Here is a 19,444-nt window from a genome sequence, read left to right on the forward strand (position 1 = left end):
ATTGGACATTCAGGATGCCTACCTGCACATACCCATATGCCTTCGGCATCAAAAGTTTCTGCGCTTGGCAGTCGGGGAAGCCCATTACGAGTTTGTGGCTCTTCCCTTTGGCCTGTCATCAGCCCCCTGAGTCTTTACCAAAGTACTGGCTCCAGTATTGGTGTTGTTGCGACAACGCGGGATCGCAATCATGGGTTACCTAGACGATCTCCTCCTGAGAGCTTCTTCCACCTCAGAATTGGAGGAGGATGTGGCGATCACCATGCAGACCCTGCAAGAATTTGAGTGGCTGTTGAGCCTAAGGAAGTCGTGGTTGTGCCGACACAGCGTCTGGAGTACCTGGGTTTACTGCTGGATTCCAGGGAAGCAAGGGTTTTTCTCCCCTCAGACAAATTGCAAACTCTCAGATCTGCGGTAAAACTACTGATGAACCGCAAGTGGTCATCACTCTGCTTTTGCGTGCGAGTACTGGGACTCATGGTAACCTCTTTCAAGGCAGTACCTTATGCCCATTTCCACACCAGAGTCCTGCAGAAGGAGATCTTGACAAAATGGGACAAATCTCCGTTGTCTCTGGATCGGCAGATCCAGGTGAGCCAGCCAGTCAGGGATTTCCTGATCTGGTGGTTGAGGTCCCCGGTGATTCAGTCCGGAAAATCGTTCCTTCCTCTGAAGTGGACGGTGGTCACTACGGACGCGAGTCTGGCCGGCTGGGGTGGAGTGATGGGGATTCAGTCGGCTCAGGGCCTCTGGTCGACGGAGGAATCCAAGTTGCCGATCAATCTGCTTGAATTGAGAGCGATCAGGCTGTGCCTCCACACATGGTCGATGAGTCTTCAAGGGCTTCCGATCAGATTGCAGTCAGACAATGCCACGGCTGTGGCATACATAAATCACCAAGGGGGAACAAGAAGCTCTGCTGCTGCTTGGGAGGTTGCTCACATACTTTGGTGGGCAGAGCGACACATTCTGGCCCTGTCAGCCATTTACATCCCGGGGGTGGAAAATTGGCAGACGGACTGAGTTGACAGATGCTGGACCCAGGAGAATGGGCATTGCACCCGGAGATATTCAGGCTGCTGTGCCTGAAATGGGGCACACCAGAGGTGGATCTATTGGCCTCCCGGCTCAATCGGAAGGTCCCGAGATTTTTGTCCACAACAAGAGATCCATGGGCAGATGCTTCAGACGCGCTGCTGGCTCCGTGGGATCAGTACCAGCTGATCTGCGCCTTTCCGCCACTGAAACTGTTTCCACGTCTGCTTCACAGAGTGGAAGCTGAGGGGATTCCAGTAATCCTGATTGCCCCAGATTGGCCTCAGCGGGCCTGGTACGCAGACCTGGTGCGCCTGGTGGCAGACGCTCCCTGGCGACTGCCGTTGTGAGAGGACCTCCTATCTCAAGGTCCAATCTTTCACCCTGCTTTACTATCGCTGGCTTTAATGTCCTGGCTGTTGAAAGCCAGGTATTGAGGAACCGGGGTAGGCTATACAACCCATGTAGTTACAGAGAGGAGCTGTGTCGGTCGGTGAATTACAGAGAAAAGGATTTTACGGTGAGTACAAAAATCCTATTTTTTTGGGATAAAATTACACTTTAATGAATTTAAAAGAAAAACTAACCAGTAAAGTTAGCCCAATTTTTTTGTATAATATGAAAGATTTTATGTCACAAGAATCGTGATCTTTTTATTCTAAGCAAAAAAAAAATCATGATTCTCATTTCGGCCAAATTGTGCAGCTCTACACAGTGTGACATGTTTGTTATTTAAAAAAAAAAGAAAAAAAGGAAAAAAAAAAACTAAGGTTCACAACCCCTTTAATGCTCAGTTATGACTAATCAACTGTTTTCCTGATGAAGCGTAAGTTGGTGTCTTTTTGTTTCTACATTCAATAAAGTATACAAGACATTTATCGCTGAATTGGGGAGCCGCTTCCTCTCTTCTGTCCCAGTATCCAGGAGCTCCCTCTCCCTGCCTCTGACATTGAGCTCGTCATCTTCTGGGTTCCAATCTTCAGCCATTTTGACTCTGTCACAATGATTCTCATGCATGCATTTGCTAAAATTGCACAACGAGCTGCATTTGTGCAGCTCTGTGCATCACAAACACACAGGTAAGTCTAATGTGAAGAATGTGTCTTCTGCAATTTAAAAGCCTGCCTACTCCCAAAAGTTTTTTTCTTTTTAAGTTCTACTGTAAAGCAAATTGCCATTCTGTCAAGAGGGAGGACATGGATCCTGTGTTCCTGCAAAGCAGGGACATGGATCCATGTCTTCCCACTAGTACAGGCACCTCCACTCCACCACAGTAAGAAAACACCAGCTAGGCACACATTTAACCCTTTGATCACCTCTATTTAACCCCTTCCAAGCCAGTGTCATTAGTACAGTGACAATGTATATTTTTAGCACTGACCCCTGTATTGGTGTCGCTGGCTCTCAAAAAAGTGTCAAAGGTGTCATTGTTAACTCTGACTGGCTTCCCTGTCCCTGCTGAGGAAAAGCATCCCCACAACATGATGCTGCCACCACGATGTCTCATGGTTGAGATGGTGTGTTTAGGGTGATGTGCGGTGTTCATTTTCTGCCACACGTTAGCGTTTTGCTTTTAGGCCAAAAAGTTCAATTTCGGTCTCATCTGACCAGAGCACCTTCTTCGGCGTGTTTGCTGTGTCCCCACATGGCTTCTCGCAAACTGCAAACGGGACTTATTATGGCTTTCTAATTGCCACTCTTCTATAAAGGCTAGATTTGTGGAGTGCCAATCTAACAGTTGTCCTGTGGACAGATTCTCCCAGCTGAGCTGTGGATTTCTGCAGCTCCTCAAGAGTTACCATGGGCCTCTTGGCTGCTTCTCTGATTACTGCTCTCCTTGCCCGGCCTTTCAGTTTCAGTGGACCGCCATGTCTTGGTCGGTTTGCAGTTGTGTCATACTCTTCCCATTTGTGGATGATGGATTTAACAGTGCTCTGTGATATGTTCAAAGCTTGGGATATTTTTTTAAAACCTAACTCTCTGCTTTAACCGGTTGAGCCGTGGAAGATTTTATCCCCTTCCTGACCAGAACACTTTTTGCTATATGGCACTACGTTAACTGACAATTGCGCGGCCGTGCATTGTTACACTGAATCAAAATTGACGTCCTTTTTGTTTTCACAATTAGAACTTTCTTTTGGTGGTATTTGATCTAGGGCTGAAACTAATCAATTAATCGACTATGAAATGAATCGATTACTATTTTCATAATCGATTAATCGGCCAATAACATAATGGGGTTAAAAAAAACTAAAATGAGCCCTGTATAGTACAAAAAGAGCAAATCGCTACTGTAAATATTACTTTCATAGTTCTACAGTAAAAAAATGAACTCCTTACAGTAGTGATTATTTGCTCTTTGTACTATAAAGGGCTAATTTTAATTTTTTTAACCCCATTATGTTACTAAACGTCTTGGACCTGGTTCACATCTTTGTAATTTTTGGTGCTTTTTGCAAACTCACTATAGTTCATTTACATGGTTTCCTATGGGACACGTTCACATCTATGCTTTTTTTCAGCTGCTGCATATTTGGAAAGGGTCAGGGACTTTTTTTTTTTTTTTTAAAGCAAAACAGTGCTTTTTGGTTCAATATACTTCAATTGAGAAGCTGCAGAAGCATTTAATGCGTTTTTGCAACAATTTGTGTTTTTTGACCTACCCAACAACAAATTGGCCAAAAAGAAAAAAAATGCATATTGCAGCAAAATCACCTGCTCAAAAATCAAAACGCACAAAGCACTGCAGAAACAGATCAAACATAAACTGCATAGCCTTATGCTGGCCACACAGATCAATTTTCAGACAAGAATATTCAGACGAAAAATCTTTGTACATTCGCTGAATGAAAGAATGTTTGAAATTTTAACATTCTGTTTTTAAAATGTAATTTCTGATTGAAAACCACATACACTGTCTGAAAATTCCTTTGACCAAGCAGTTTTCTATTACTTCCAAATTTTTACCATCACTGTGGTTGAAAATGAACGTCGATTTGACCCCACTAACGATTAGAAAAACGTTCTTAAAATATTATTATTTTTTTTTTTTTAAGGAATACATTGTTTTTTAAATAAAAAAACAATTGATCTCTGAGTCTGATGGTATTTACCAGATTCACCCTTTAATAGTATATACAGTATATATCCTCTAATAGTATATACAGTATATCTCTCCTAATAGTATATACAGTATATCTCCTCTAAGGCCCCTTTCACACTGGGGCGGTTTTCAGGCGCTACAGCACTAATAGCGCCTGTGTAGCACCTGATAAAACCGGCCCCTTTCACTCCAGTGTGAAAGCCTGAGGGGCTTTTACACTGGAGCGGTGCGCTAGTAGGACGGTGAAAAAAGTCCTGCTAGCCGCATCTTTGGAGCGGTGAAAGGAGCGGTGTATTTACTGGGACAGCGCGGCTATACTGCTGGCAAAGCGCCGCTGCAACGGCGCTTTGCGTGTGGTTTTAACCCTTTTTCGACCGCTAGCGGGGGTTAAAAACACCCCGCTAGCGGCCGCAGACCGCCGCTAGAATGGCGGTAAAGCGCTGCTAAAAATAGCGGCGCATTACCGCCGACACCCACACCGCCCCAGTGTGAAAGGGGCCTAATAGTATATACAGTATATCTCTTCTGTCTGTTATTCTCAGAGTGGATTAGAGATTTTGCTCCCTAACCATATAGTTGGTTATTTACATTTACCACTGCATAGAAATATTTAAGAATAAATTGCCTTTTTTTTTAAACTTTACACACCACACTTTTTGTTTTAAGGTTATTAACCGATTAAACGAAACAATAATCGGCCAACTAATCGATTATGAAAATAATCGTTAGTTGCAGCCCTAATTTGATCACCTCTGCGGTTTTTATTTTTTGTGCTATAAACAAAAAAGCAACCATTTTGAAAAAAAGCAATATTTTTTACTTTTTGCTATAATAAATATCCCCCAAAAATATAAAAAAAACACATTTTTTTTCCTTCGTTTAGGCCGACGTGTATTCTACATATTTTTGTTAAATATACAAAAAAATATAGAAAAAAAAAAGTATTTTTGTGGCAGACACTTTTGACACCAATTTGGGACCATTGTCGTTTTATACAGTGATCAGTGCTATACAAATGCACTGAGTATTGTGTAAATGACAGTAGCAGGGAAGGGGTTAAACACTAGGGGGCGATCAAGGGGTTAACTGTGTTCTAGGGAGTGATTCTAATTGTGGGGGGATGGGCTACCAGCGACATGACAGCGATTACTGCTCCCAATTACAGGGAGCAGTAGATCCCTGTCATGTTTCTAGGCAGAACAGGGGAAATGGCTTGTTTACATCTCCCCGGACACCAGCGGACATTGAGTCCGCGGACATGATCAAGCTGTACGCGGCAGGAGTTTTTGGTTGTAACATGACAAAATGTGGAACATTTTAAGGGGTATGAATACTTTTTCAAGGCACTAACTGCCCAATCACCCTCTGTTCACTGTTATATTTGTGGTGATGGCCCCATCGCTGCAGCAAGTCATTGATTTTTTTTTTAGATAAAGAACATATGAATACACACATGTAAGTATATTAAGCAAGTTTAGATATTTTGAGAAAAAGGACGCTTTAGTCCGTATAGGAACAGTTTAGCGTTTAAACAATAAATGTGTTTACACTGAGATTGATGAGCTATAATAACATAGGCATTTAGTGATGCAGAATATAAAGCTGATAATTGCAAGTTGGAGTTTTGTTGAAAGCAAACCTACCTGAAATACCAGTATATAATACCAGTCTCCTGTATAATGGGTTATTTTTTTTTATACTTCACTATTTGGGTCAACTTTGTCTTCAATCAGTTGTAAAGGCTTAGTCCATCTATTTGACCCTATATTTAGGGTACAACATGAAACATGGTCACATTCACCAACCTCCCACCCCTTAAACTTCCCCCGCACTAACCTGAATAGCTGGTTACTTCTGCCTGAAACTCTGTTTTTTAATGTGGCTTTGCCCGCACAGTTGCGTCATCCATTCACAAAGATCTATGAATGAAAATACTACAACCACAGCAGCAGGGACTCAAAGATTTAATTGACGCACAAGTGATGTTGTATTTGTAGCCCATTGTTTGCTTCCTCAGCCTCATAACAGTAAGTTTGTACCTGTGATTAGACCTGGGACTAGGGGTAGAGTCTGCAGAAGTGTGTGCCTTTCACCCATGGCACACTGATAACGGTTGCAGTTTTCTGCGGCCTGAATGTAAAACAAATAAAATGTAGGTGCATTTTTTGAATTGTACTTTTTGAACAAATAAGACTGCCTTTAACAACTGCCTGCCCACAATGTATTGCCAGCAAGCGGCCGCTGTAGACAAAACATACCTGAACGTCTCTGCCTTCTCCTGGGTTTAGGGCGTGCATGATTGTATACAGCATGAGCCAGTTAGCAAGTCTCGGCCAATGATTCACGGCGGCTGATTGGCTGTGTGCAATTGCAGCCCAGAGCTCTGTACAGAGGGTGCGATCTGTCAGATTGAGAATCTGAAAGATCTAGTAGTAAAATCAGCACCCGACACATATATATGTCACTGGCAGTTAGTTCCACCAACGTTTAATGTCAGATTGCCAAAACACTATCACTGTCCCATTATTATAAGTGTCTGATCGCCGCCATTAGTAGTATTAGTGTGTGTGTGTGTGTGTGTGTATATGTGTATGTGTGTATATATATATATATATATATATATATATCATATTCCAGTGTGTATGTATGTGTGTGTGTGTGTGTATATATATATATATATATATATATATATATATATATATATATATATATACACATATACACACACACACCATAGTTTGTAGGCGCTCTAACTCACTTTCATCTTCCAAACTCAAGTGGTTAAAGAAAACATTTTGTATCTCAAATACATATTGCTATTTAGTTAACCTGGACATAGACCCTGGACCCTGGGGTGGCCTGTTTTATGCTTTTTCTGGGCAGTAAGCTTTCTGAAAAGCATGTGATCAGTTTTGCAGCCTGTTAGTGGCAAATATTGGAAAAACACGAATAACCATAATTTTGCAGAAGGAGTGTAGCAAATATGGGTGAACCCTTAGAGTAAGCTAAATGGGAATTTAAGTAGAACTGTATTGTAATTGTGGTTAGCGCTTACTAGTGAAAAGAATTGTGTATATCGCATGAATCACAAAATGCTAAATTTCCTCCTAGGCTCCCAGCTGGCACCTTCTGGTGCCAAATGTTATTTTCCTGTACAGAGCACCATGGGAAACGTACATTTTTGGTTGTAAAAGACAGTTCCTTCCCCATGCCACCAACTGTAACTTACTGCTTGTCACCAGAGCACTCTGATATGACAAAGAGAGGTCCTTGCTATATGCAAATATTGACTTTAACAACTTTAGATATTTGAATAGCTGCTGTGAGGGCTCTATTGGCAGATTGGATCATTGGGCAGGATAACTAAAAGTACGGTTTGACAGCAGTGGGTGCCTGATATGTGCCTGCAGAATCACTTTGTATTCTGCAACCCTGTGGCATGTCTATTTTATTGACACACAAATCAGAGGCAATTCAGAAACCTACCTTTTTTGTCTACTGCTTGGCATGTACTTGATAAGAAAAATTTTCAAGTTTAATATCCTTGCTATCCTTTCTCTATTTTTAAAAAGCCCATTAATTTTGAATATCATGGGAAAACACCATACTGTGTTGCTTAGGAAAATTGTTACATCCCAGTAAGGCATACTTAGTGTAAGTGTACTCATATACACTGCTGCTGATAAACGGATGTTTAGGAGCAGTTGTGCGTTTTTTTTTTTTTTTTTTGCATCTACCCCTGAACTCTCCTCTGTTATCTTATGTACACAGGGCCATTTAAAATTGTTTCTAGGCTATTACATTTAGAAGCATTTTTTTGGAAAACAAAAAAATGTGTTCAGGACGGATGTTCAGAGGCATTTGAAACGCCAAATGCCTGTAACAGCTTGTGAACGCAGTAACTCTCGTTTAGCCACATTTAGTTTACAGGCGTTTTTAATGGAGAAAATTTTTGACCATTTAAAAAACAATTTTTTTTTTTTAAACACTCTGAAACGCAATAGCGTCTTTCAAGTTAAATTGTTCAGTGGAGGTTGTAAAATATCCCGTGTACATTAAGCCTAATGCCGCGTACACACGATTGGAATTTTGGTCGGAAAAAGCTCTGAGGGTTTTCCTGACGGAGTTCCGACAGGATTTCGCTCAAGCTGTCTTGCCTACACACGGTCACACCAAATTCTGAGCAGAAAGAATGCAGTGACGTACAACATGTACGGCGGGACTAAAAAAAGGAAGTTCAATACCCAGTAGCCAATAGCTTCCATCTCATAGTTGATTCTGAGTGAGCATGCGTGAGTTTTTGCGCGACGGAATTGCATACACATGATCGGAATTTTGCGATGGAAAGTTTTTCATCTGAAAAATTGAGAACATGCACTGTCACTGTCCTAATGACACTGGCTGGGAAGGGGTTAAACATCTAGGGTGATTAAAAGGTTAAATGAGTGCCTGTGTTTTGGTGTACTGTATGTTGTTTTTCCTAGGGCAAGTAATGTATTTTTTCCCCTGCTTTGCGGGGAAAGAAAATCCATTACTTCCATGCTGACAGGACACGGCTTTGCCTTGTTTACATGGGCAGGGCTCTGTCCTGTGCAAATTCATGATGATCGGTGAGTGCCGACAGTAATCCATTGGCCAGCACCCACTGATCGACATCTGCTGTGTTTAATCACAGCACAGCCAGGTCGTCCCTACCTGGAAGTGCATGATCACTCACCTAGTACATGATCTAGCACAGCAGAGGGTTGCTGAATTTAATTGCAGCATCGATGCATTGCGATTCAGCAGTCCAGAATGCGGCATCGTAAGGGAAAAAAACATGGAGGGGGAGGCGCCAACCTGAGTGTAGTGATAAAACTTTAATAGGATAAGATTAAAAACACTTACAAGATGATGGAAGATGCATGCTCGTCAAAGTGAAGTGCAGTCTTGGTATTCCATATGGCTCTGCGGGTCTCACCGCTGTTCTGGATAACTGGAAAGGATTGAACAGCTGGCTGGAATGGATCAGTGTTTCACCAGGAACCAGGAGGGTCCACACTGACCAGCATGGACCGTGGAACAGGAAGTGATGTCACTGGCGTCTGATTGGACCAAGGCAGGGCTGGAATCTTGTTAGTCAGGGCTGCAGTGGTGAAGGATACGTGCTCAGAGCTGGCTGCTGCTTCTATTGGCCAATAGAAGGAGCAGCCAGCTAAGAGTGTGTATGTGGCCTAAGTTGTCTGCTGTGTTTAGACTTTGCTACATGCAGGAAATTTTCTTTTCTTTCTTTCTTTTTTTTTGATCAAAACCATGGGCAGTAATTGTGATGCATCACGGAATCGAATCAAATTGTTAACATAATCGTAATAGAATTGTGAGACCAGTGAAGATGCGCATTCTACTTGTCATCGTATAGCTGTTATTTGGTCAGCAAGCAGTTAAAGCGGAGGTCCACCCTAAAGTGGACCTTCCGCTCATTGGAACCCTCCCCCCCTCCGGCACCACAATTGGCACCTTTCAGGGGGGAGGGGGGTGCAGATACCTGTACAGTACAGGTATCTGCACCCACTTCCGGGGTAGATTATGCAGAAGGTACGCCCCTTTCCGCAGAATCTACGCCCCTTTCCGAAGGTCCCCCGCTGCCTGCTGGGAAACACACGGATCCCAGAGACAGCGGGGACCATCCTTATTGCGCAGCGCGACTCGCGCATGCGCAGTAGGGAACCGGGAAATGAAGCCGAAAGGCTCCACTTCCTGATTCCTATACCCAAGATGGCGGCGGCAGCACCCGAGAGACGATCGAGAGATCTGCTTCGGGTGCCGACATCGCGGGCACGCTGGGCGGGTAAGTGTCATTATTTTAAAATAGAAAAAAGGGGAAACCGCGCTTGTCAAAAAAAATAATTAAAGAAAAGTGAGCAGCAAACCCAAATGTTATACTACATTTGGCATTAAAGGAAAAAAGAGTGGGTTGCGCTAGAATAAAAAATATATAAAATATGAGCAAAGTTACAAAAATGTGGATAACTGAATAAATAATTTTGTCAATCCTGTGCAAAAAGAGATTAAATTGCGTAGGAATGGACTGTAATGTATCAATGAAGATAACAAGTGTAGATCCCTATTGCTAATACAAACAACATAGATAGTAGTTGATTAATCTAATAACCAAAAACCAGCCAATCAAACTGTGTAGGTAATAAAAAATGAAATAAAAAAAAGAATTTTTTCCAAAAATGCAATTTGCTTAATACATTAGTGAAACATAATTATAAACAGTGAGAAAAGTATATTATAATGTCCATAAAGTCTTTAGAGAAAAAATATGTTTGCAATAACTCCACGGTGATACAGTGACAGCAAACCATCCAAAATTGATGTGAATAGTGCACGACCTCCACCACAGATATTACTGCTGCTTACCAAAGGTATTTGGTTCCTTGTTACAGAGAACCATACAGCGCAAATGACTGACTCCCCCAGTCCAGGGTATTCACAGGTGGATAAGGAAGATACAGGAACCCGTTATTTCTCCCAGCCTCCAAACAAACTTCCTCTCATCGGTTTTCATAAAGGAGATAAAACTCGCAATAGTGTAAAACCCAAAAAAATGTAATAAAGTAAAAATACAGATTGCGCACTTACAGAGTGTCACTTAAACAAGTCGCGTAACAGATTCGAGCCGGCCGGTCTCGATATGTAGCGCCCAATACTTCCGGAACAAACACGTGAGCTAGTGGCGTCAGGACGTCGCTCCCTCTCCCTACGCGTTTCGTCACTATGGGACGTGGTCACGGGGTTACATTGGTGTAAATTTGCTCATATTTTATATATTTTTTATTCTAGCGCAACCCACTCTTTTTTTCCTTTCCTTCCTTTCATTATTTTAAAAGTGTGCAGCTGCAGTATTTGTAGATGCTGGCTTTAAAAAAAAAAAAAAAAAAAAAAAAACGGCGGACTCCCGCTTTAATACATACAAACAATAAAGCAGTAGAAATATAGTTTGTTGGCACATAGCCCACTTTTTCTGTGTTTTACTAAAAAAACAAAAACAAACATTGCTTTATAGAGTACATATACCAACTCCATCAGCCCCTTCCCCTAAATGGAGTAAGAGATTTAGTCAGGACCAATGGTGTCCACAATGCTAAGAAATACAGGCGGATATTTATCCATGTTAACATCAGGGAGGTATGTGATTATATGACGAGACAGAAGGATTTGGGGCAGAAGAACTGTGGTTAGTTTTCTAAGATTTTTGGAAAAACTTACCCGCTGAGTGCATTTAAAAACTGTGTACAAGTGTGCCTAGAAGAATTGATGCTGTTTTGAAGGCAAAGGGTAATCACCCCAAATATTGATTTGATTGGAATTTCTCTTCTGTTTATTTACTTTCCATTTTGGTAATTTATAAAAATGCATTATTAACACTTCAGTTTCTGAAAGAATTCTTAATTTACAGCCTTTTTTCACACCTGCCTAAAACTTTTGCACAGCAGTATATGTTGTAACTTTTACTATAATTTGAATAGATTCTTACTCACTGTGAAAGCATCTGAAGTCAGCAGGATATGTCAGGTTATAGTATTCTTAATGAGGTTGCTATTTTAATAACCTAATATAATTTGCTCCATGCAGTCAACAGGGTGTTCCCATCATGGTCTTATGACTAAGACTTTATAGAGAATTTCCGTGATGGTATTTTGTTTTGCATAGCTTTGAGCTGAAAATTGGGCAGGGCCAGAATTTTACTGGCTACACTATTGAGTATTTTCTCACTTGCAGACTATTCTTGGGGAATGTCAAGTTTCTTAGAGACAAGCCTTTCTGAACGCACTCTCTGTTAATAAAACAATATTGTTCCAGCTTGTGGGAATGTATTCACCTAGATATGCTACCCAATTGTACTGTTTGCCTTGTCTCAAGTAAAATATTTGGAATGGCTTGCTATAATTGAACAATTTTATCAAACATACTGAACACTTTATTATTTGGGAAGATCAGAATAGCCGAGGGCCATTTAAACCAGTTAAGAAAACTATTCTTAGTATTCATAAATACACATGTAAAGGTAATGTATGAATGCTACTGTAAGACCCCTTTCACACTGTGCTGCCCCTGGCATCGGTGGTAAAACGCTGCTATTTTTAGCACCGTTTTACTGTCAGATTTGTGGCGCATTTCAATTTTTTTTCAATTTAAATTATTTAATCACTTCAGCCCCGGAAGAATTTACCCCCTTCCTGGCCAGAGTACTTTTTGCGATTCGGCACTGCGTCGCTTTAATTGACAAACACATAGGACAATTCTGACAAATTTTTGGGACCGTTAGCATTAATACAGCGGTCAATGCTACAAAATTGCATTGATTACTGTAAAAATTGTCACTGGCAGTGAAGGGGTTAACACTAGGGGGCGCGCAAGGGGTTAATTGTGTTCCCTGGGAGGTGATTCTAAAGGCAGGGGGAGGGGACTGACTGGAGGAAATGATGGATCGTGGTTCCTATCTAATAGGAACACACGATCTGTCACTCCTGACAGAACAGGGAAGTGTGTATTTACACACACTTGTCCCTGTTCTGTGTCTCCTGGTCACGAGCGCTCGTGGCTGGCGGTCGCGTCTCGGCCACGAGCACCGGCACCCCCTGCTGTGCAGCGGGCGCACGCATGCACCTGTTATCCCGACCCCGTGAGCCGACATATAGCTACAACTGCTTGTGCAGGGGAGCCAACCTGCAGCAGTATAACTATGGCGGTTGGTGGGGAAGCAGTTAAAGGAGAAGTCCAGACAAAACCAAACTAATGCTGAACCTGCTCCGTGTAACATTCAAATCTAATCTCTCTAACCCTGTAAAGCAAAAATCGCTATACTTGCCTATCCTGCAGCCGGTCTGGTCCCAGCATCAGCTGCCAGCCGCGGCTTTGCAGTGTAGGTGGGTGCAGGAGAGGCATCCAACAATGGAAGCCACATAGTAAGTCTGTGGGTGATGACACTTCCTATTCATTTCACGGTTGGTCGGTCCTCTCCTGCACACAGCATCTGCCATTGGAGAGCGGCCTGGCTCGGGTGCAGAATAGGTAAATACAGAGAGTTTTGCTTTTCAGGGTTAGATAGGTTAGGCTTAGAATGTGGCACAGAGCAGGTTTAGCGTTAGGTTTTGCCTGGACGTCTCCTTTTAAGAGCAACATCTCCTCAGCATGATATGGCTATCTGTGGTGGTAGTGGTTGATATTGGGGAGGGAGCTGGATAAAGCACAGATTGGCTCCCAGGAGATCAGCTTTTTTTTTTTATTTTTTATTTTTTTTTTAGCATATTTATAGCCCTCGTGCATTCAAAAACTGAGACTAAATTGTCACTGGGTAATATCACTTAATCTCCGGAAGGTTTTACCCTCTTCGTGACCAGGCCATTTTTCCTATTTAGCAGTGCACTACTTGAACTGGTAATTGTCTGGTCATGCAAAGTTGTACCCAAACAAAATTTATATAATTGTTTTCACACAAATAGTTTTCATTTGGTAGTATTTTATCGCCACTGGGTTTTTTTTTTTTTTGTGATATGAATGAAAAAAGACTGAAAAGTGTGTTTGTTTTTTTTTTTTTTTATCATCGACTATAAAACATGAACACTTGTGCTCGGATTCCTAATCCGATACCTTGGCTGTCAGGGGATGATCGTTGCGCCGGTGGGGGCCGTTACAAGTCTGTATAGATTTCAATAAAGAAGCGGACAGCCACTTCTCCTCCTTCCTCCTCCTTCCTCCTTCCTCCTCCTTCCTCCCACAGCTTTCAGCTGCTTAATTGATCGGTGCTTGTAACGGCCCCCACTACCAAACGATCGTCCCTCACTGTCCCCTGTGTTCTCCTTCGTTTCCTTCTCCATGCTCCTAAGATCCCCGCACTGTCCTCCAGTCCGCCTCTTGTCTTCTTTCGCTCCTTTTCCGCTCTTCCTCTGATCCCCTTTCATGCCCTTCTCCGATCCCCCCTCCCCCCTCCCCCAGATCTGTCAGGATGGAGAGCTGAGGAAGGAGCCAGTAAATCTGTCATTTACCGCTGGCAGGACGTCAGGAAAAGTCCTGCCAGCAGCTTTGGAGCGGTGTGTTTACTGCTCCTCCACCGGTGTTTCCTTTTAAAATCAATCGGGCAGCTCTGTATTACCGCCGGCAAAATGCCACTATTGTGGCATATTGCGAGCGGTTTTAACCCTTTCTCGGCCGCTAGCGGGGGGTCAAAGCTAAAAATAGCGGCGTTTTACCGCCGATGCTATAGGCTCGGCGGTGTGAAAGGGGTCTTGGAGCACATTACAGATTATTCTGTGAACTGCTTTAAAACCTGTAAGGTGATTTTTATTTATTTATTTTTCTAGTTAACCCCTTCTTCAACCTTCTCATCTATACTGTTTTTGCTAGCACTAGCAACTCTGTAGTACCTACAAATCTTTCTGCTTGTTTATCTGGCAATTTGTAGTTGGCTACACAGTTTCTGCAGTAGCATTTTTTTTGTCTATGCAGCTAGAAATTGCTGGTGTTCCATAATCATCAGCAACTGCATTGAATAGCATGAGTTGCTCCTGAAGCTGTCAATTCTATCATTTGCGCCAAATTCTGCAAAAAGGCAGTGGCCCAGTGATTTAAAGCAGAGCTCCAGGCTCCTTCAGAAAAAAAATAAGTCAGCAGCTACAAATACTGTAGCTGCTGACTTTCAATATTAGGGCACTTACCTGTCCAAGAATCCAGCGGTGTCTTCCCCTGAGCCAGTTTTCAATTGGCTCTTTGGTGCCGCTGCTGCCATCTTGGGTAAGTGAAACCTTCACAGCCGGCTCCCTACTACGTGAAGCACACTGCACTTTGTGAATGGCCTGGCAGTAGGGGAAGGAGGAGGAGGGGTGGGGCGAAATTCCGGATCGATTTGCTGTGGCAAAGTCAGCTGGAAGTGGGAGTGGGTACCTGTCAAAACCTGGTATCCGTCCCTCCCCCGAAAGGGGCCAAATGGGGGGAGGAGGCAAATGAGCGGAGCTTCCCTCTTTGGGTGGAGCTCCGCTTTTAAGCTACAGATGACTTGGAATGTTTGTGCGCACAGACCTATGACTGACAGTTTTTTTTTTTCTCCCCCTAGAAACAAAAACATAAAGGAGAGCGATTCTGTAACTGCAATAAAATGTCCAGTGTGATGTGGTCCCAAGTACACAGTGCAATGTTTGGATTAAGGATTTATACACATTTTAGAAAACACCTTTTGTCGTAGAGAAGCTGACTATCAGAGTCTCAGACATGTTAAGCCATATGTTTTATAGCTGTTTGCATTGAATGTTGCTGATTTAATATATACTAATATCTTTTTTTCCTTTGGCAGGTTTTGTGGCATCTTGACATATTTCGAAGGAGCTTCCGACAGCTAACTACACACAAGTGTATGGGGGATTCCTGTATATTCTGTGCTCTTAAGGTAGATAAAGTTGTGCTTTATTTTCATACTACCTCATCACTATGGTCAGTTATGATCACATACTGTTAAGCCTAGTACGCACGATGGGATTATCAAGCGAATGATGTCCGTTCCTTTTTTTTGTTTTTTGTTTTTGTATGCTAAAAAAGAAGAGTTTACTAACGTAAGAAAATTCTCGTACAATAGAATAAAAATTCAAAAGTGATGTAATGTGATATTTGTATTTTCAAACAAAAAATGTGTGGATTTAAGGAAAAACGTATGAGAAAATGTTCGTGTTTATAAAATTTCGAATGAAAGCTGTGTACGAACGATCAGATCATCATACGATCGCTTAAAAGAAGTATTTTTTGTATGCTTTTTTTGATGCGTATGGGCCTTAAAGTGAAAGTCCACCCTAACAAATTCTCCCCTGCAATCTTTAATAATGGGTCCCGAAAGCCAGCCCGTTCACCTAAGGTGTTCCCGTATCTGACTTATTTTGACAAGTTCATTTACAAGCAATGGGGTCGACCGCAACGGACTTTCTCGGTCCCAAAATACATGACAGTGCATTACACCTTTGAGGAGAGCCTTCTCAAAAAGTGGTCGGCTCCTCCGGTCGTGGACCCCCCAGTATCCAGGTTAAACAAAGTAACCACGATCCCGGTAGAGGGGACTCCTGCTTTTAAGGATCCCACGGACAGGAAGGCGGAGGCAGTGGCTCGTTCCTTGTTTACGGTTGTGGGGGTCAGCTGTGCGACCAGTACTGGCATCCCACGCAGACACTGAGTGGGCAAAGTTGAAGCACCGTGAATTGGGAGAACAGGCTTCTCCTGTCTGCGTGGAACTAGCAGACCAACTAGTGCAAGGCCTTGAGTACATTTGTGACACGGTCCTGGATACTCTCCCCCCGTTATCCAGGGCTTCCGTGTCAGCAGTGGTGCTGAGGCGCCTGATTTGGTTGAAATGCTGGTCTGCTGACCAGGCATCCAAGAAAGCCCTAACAGATCTTCCCTTCCTTGGTGACCGGCTTTTTGGAGCCTCTTTGGATGACATTATTAAGAATGCCACTGGTGGTAAAAGTACACAACGCTCTCAGGCCAGGAAGGCTAAGGAGCCACGCCGTAGGCAAGGGCCCTCCTTTTCTGCTCGCAAACGGCTTTTTCGTCCGCCCGGAGCTTCGGCCAAACGTCCCCAGCCCGACAGGACGACCACGGAAGGACAGAAACATCCCTGGAACCACATGCCTAACAAGCCTGCGAACAAAAGTGCTACTGCATGAAGGTTTGCCCCCACCCATGTCTCGGGTGGGGGGTCGCCTTCGGGAGTTTGCAACCCGGTGGTCCTCTCGACTGTCCAACCAATGGGTCTGCGATCTGATTTCCTCAGGCTACAAGATAGTTTCTCTCTTGGCCGCCAAACAGATTCTTCCCCTCCAGCATTCCCGTTCTCCCGGCTCGCCGGGAGGCCCTCTTGGGGGCCGTAAGGGACCTGCTGAATCGTGGGGTGATTGCACCTGTTCCGGAATCGGAACATTTCCAGGGGTTCTACTCAAACCTGTTTAGACGTACCCCTTCCTTCTTGGGAACTACAATCTTGGATCTAAAAGCCCTCAATCACTTTGTGAAAGTGCAGAGGTTCGAAATGGAATCAGTTAGCTCAGTAGTCGCTGCACTCCATCGAGGGGACTCCCTGGCTTCCTTAGACATCCAGGATGCGTACCTGCACATACTCATATGCCTCTGGCATCAAAAGTTTCTGCGGTTTGCAGTCGGGAAAGCCCACTACCAGTTTGTGACTCTCCCTTTTGGTTTGGCATCGCCCCCCTCCCCCCCCCCCCCCCCCCGAGTCTTTACCAAGGTATTGTCTTCAGTTTTATCGTTGCTACGGCAACGAGGGATTGCAATCGTGGGATACCGAGACAATCTCCTACTGAGAGCATCTTCCGCCTCAGAGTTACAGGAGAATGTGGCGATCACTATGCAGACCCTGCAAGAATTTGGGTAGCTGTTAAACCTAAACAAGTCCGTGGTAGTACCGACCCAGCGTTTGGAGTACCTAGGCTTGCTGCTGGACTCCAGGGAAGCGAGAGTTTTTTTCTTCCTTGAGACAAGCTGCAGACTCTCAGAACTGCTGTAAAACTGTTGATGAACCGCAAGTGGTCGTCGCTTCGCTTCTGCATGCAAGTCCTGGGACTCATGGTGGCCTCCTTCGAGGCAGTACCATATGCCCAGTTCCACACCAGAGTTCTGCAGAAGGAGATTTTGACAAAGTGGGACAAATCTCCGTTGTCCCTGGATCAGCAGATTCAGGTGAGCTAGTTAGTCAGAGATTCACTGATCCGGTGGCTGAGGTCCCTGGTGCTTCAGTCCGGGAAGTTGTTCCTGCCTCCTAAAATGGACAGTGATCACAACGGACGCCAGCTTATCTGGCTGGGGTGGAGTGATGGGGGTTCAGTCGGCTCAGGGCCTCTGGTCGACGGAGGAATCCAAAATGCGATCAATCTGCTTGAGCTTAGAGCGATCAGGCTATGCCTCTCCACATGGTCGATGAGACTGCTAGGGCGTTCGATCAGGATCCAGTCAGACAACGCCACTGCGGTGGCATATGTCAATCACCAAGGAGGAACAAGAAGCTCAGACACCACACGGAAGGTCACTCACTCACTTCGGTGGGCAGAGCGACATGTTCCAGCTCTGCCGGCCATTTACATCTTGTGAGTGGAGAACTGGCAGGCGGACTATCTGCGTCGCCAGATGCTGGACCCAGGAGAATGGCCATTGCATCCAGAGGTATTCAGGCTGCTGTGCCTGCAGTGGGGCACACCAGACGTGGGTCTTCTGGCCTCCCGTCTCAATTGGAAGGTGCCGAGATTCGTGTCTAGGACAGGAGATCCTTGGACAGACAGGCTGGTGGCTCCGTGCGATCAGTATCAGCTGATCTACGCCTCTCCTCCACTAAAGCTGCTACCACGTCTGCTCTGCAGAGTGGAAGTCGAGGGGATCCCAGTAATTCTGGTCACCCCAGATTGGCCTCAGTGGCCTTGGTATGCAGACCTAGTGTGGCTGGTGGCAGACGCCCCCTGGCGACTGCCATTACGAGAGGACCTTCTGTCTCAAGGTCCGATTCTCCATCCTGCTTTACCATCGCTGGCTTTAACTGCATGGCCATTGAGAGCCAGGTGTAGAGGAACCGGGGTCTGTCCGAGTCTGTGATCCCCATTATGTTGAGAGTGCATAAATCCTCTTCTAGGAAGATTTATCATTGTACCTGGAAGGCTTGCATCTCCATGTGTGAGGCGAAAGGATGGCATCCTTGCTCCTTTTCTATCTCCAGAATCCTGCTGTTTCTTCAGCAAGGAGTAGACCAGAAATTGGCGTTAAGCACCATTAAAGGACAAATATCAGCCCTGGCTGTCTTTTTTTTTTTTTTCCCAACGATCCGTGATGTCTCGCTCACTGGTGAGTACCTTTGTTCAAGGGGTGCGACATGTAGTCCCTCCGGTGCGTCCACCGTTACCCCCATGGGATCTAAACCAGGTGTTATCGATGCCATTTGAAAATATGAGGGAGATTCCCCTGTTGACTCTTTCCCAGAAAGTGGTCCTTCTAGTGGCCATCACGTCGGCCAGGAGGGTTTCGGAACTGGCGGCCTTGTCCTGCAAGTCGCCCTATCTGGTTATACACAAGGATAAGGTGGTGTTGCGTCGGCAACCGTCTTTTCTGCCGAAGGTGGTCTCGGCATTTTTACGTCAATGAGGGCATTGTGTTACCATCTCTGTGTCCTAAGCTGACACATCCTAAGGAGGTGGCCCTTCATGCTCTGGACGTGGTTCGGGCTCTGAAGGTGTATTTGTCTGCCACGGCTCCCTTTCAGAAGTTAGACTCACTGTTTGT

The 19,444-nt window shown here is 44.2% G+C and overlaps 1 protein-coding gene across 5 annotated transcripts in view; it reads left to right on the plus strand.

Moving 5' to 3' along the window:
• Positions 1-19,444, plus strand: part of USP54 (ubiquitin specific peptidase 54) — a 260,296-nt gene that overhangs the window by 88,488 nt on the left and 152,364 nt on the right. For all 5 annotated transcript variants that reach the window (XM_077454554.1, XM_077454558.1, XM_077454557.1 and 2 more), the window contains exon 3: positions 15,474-15,566. In XM_077454554.1, coding sequence (XP_077310680.1) covers positions 15,474-15,566 — 93 coding nt within the window. The remainder of the gene's footprint in view (positions 1-15,473; positions 15,567-19,444) is intronic.

The sequence above is a fragment of the Lithobates pipiens genome, unplaced genomic scaffold (assembly GCF_037356315.1).
Source record: "Lithobates pipiens isolate NorthernLeopardFrog02 unplaced genomic scaffold, aLitPip1_a1.2 Scaffold_25, whole genome shotgun sequence".
NCBI classification, from domain to species: Eukaryota; Metazoa; Chordata; class Amphibia; order Anura; family Ranidae; genus Lithobates; species Lithobates pipiens.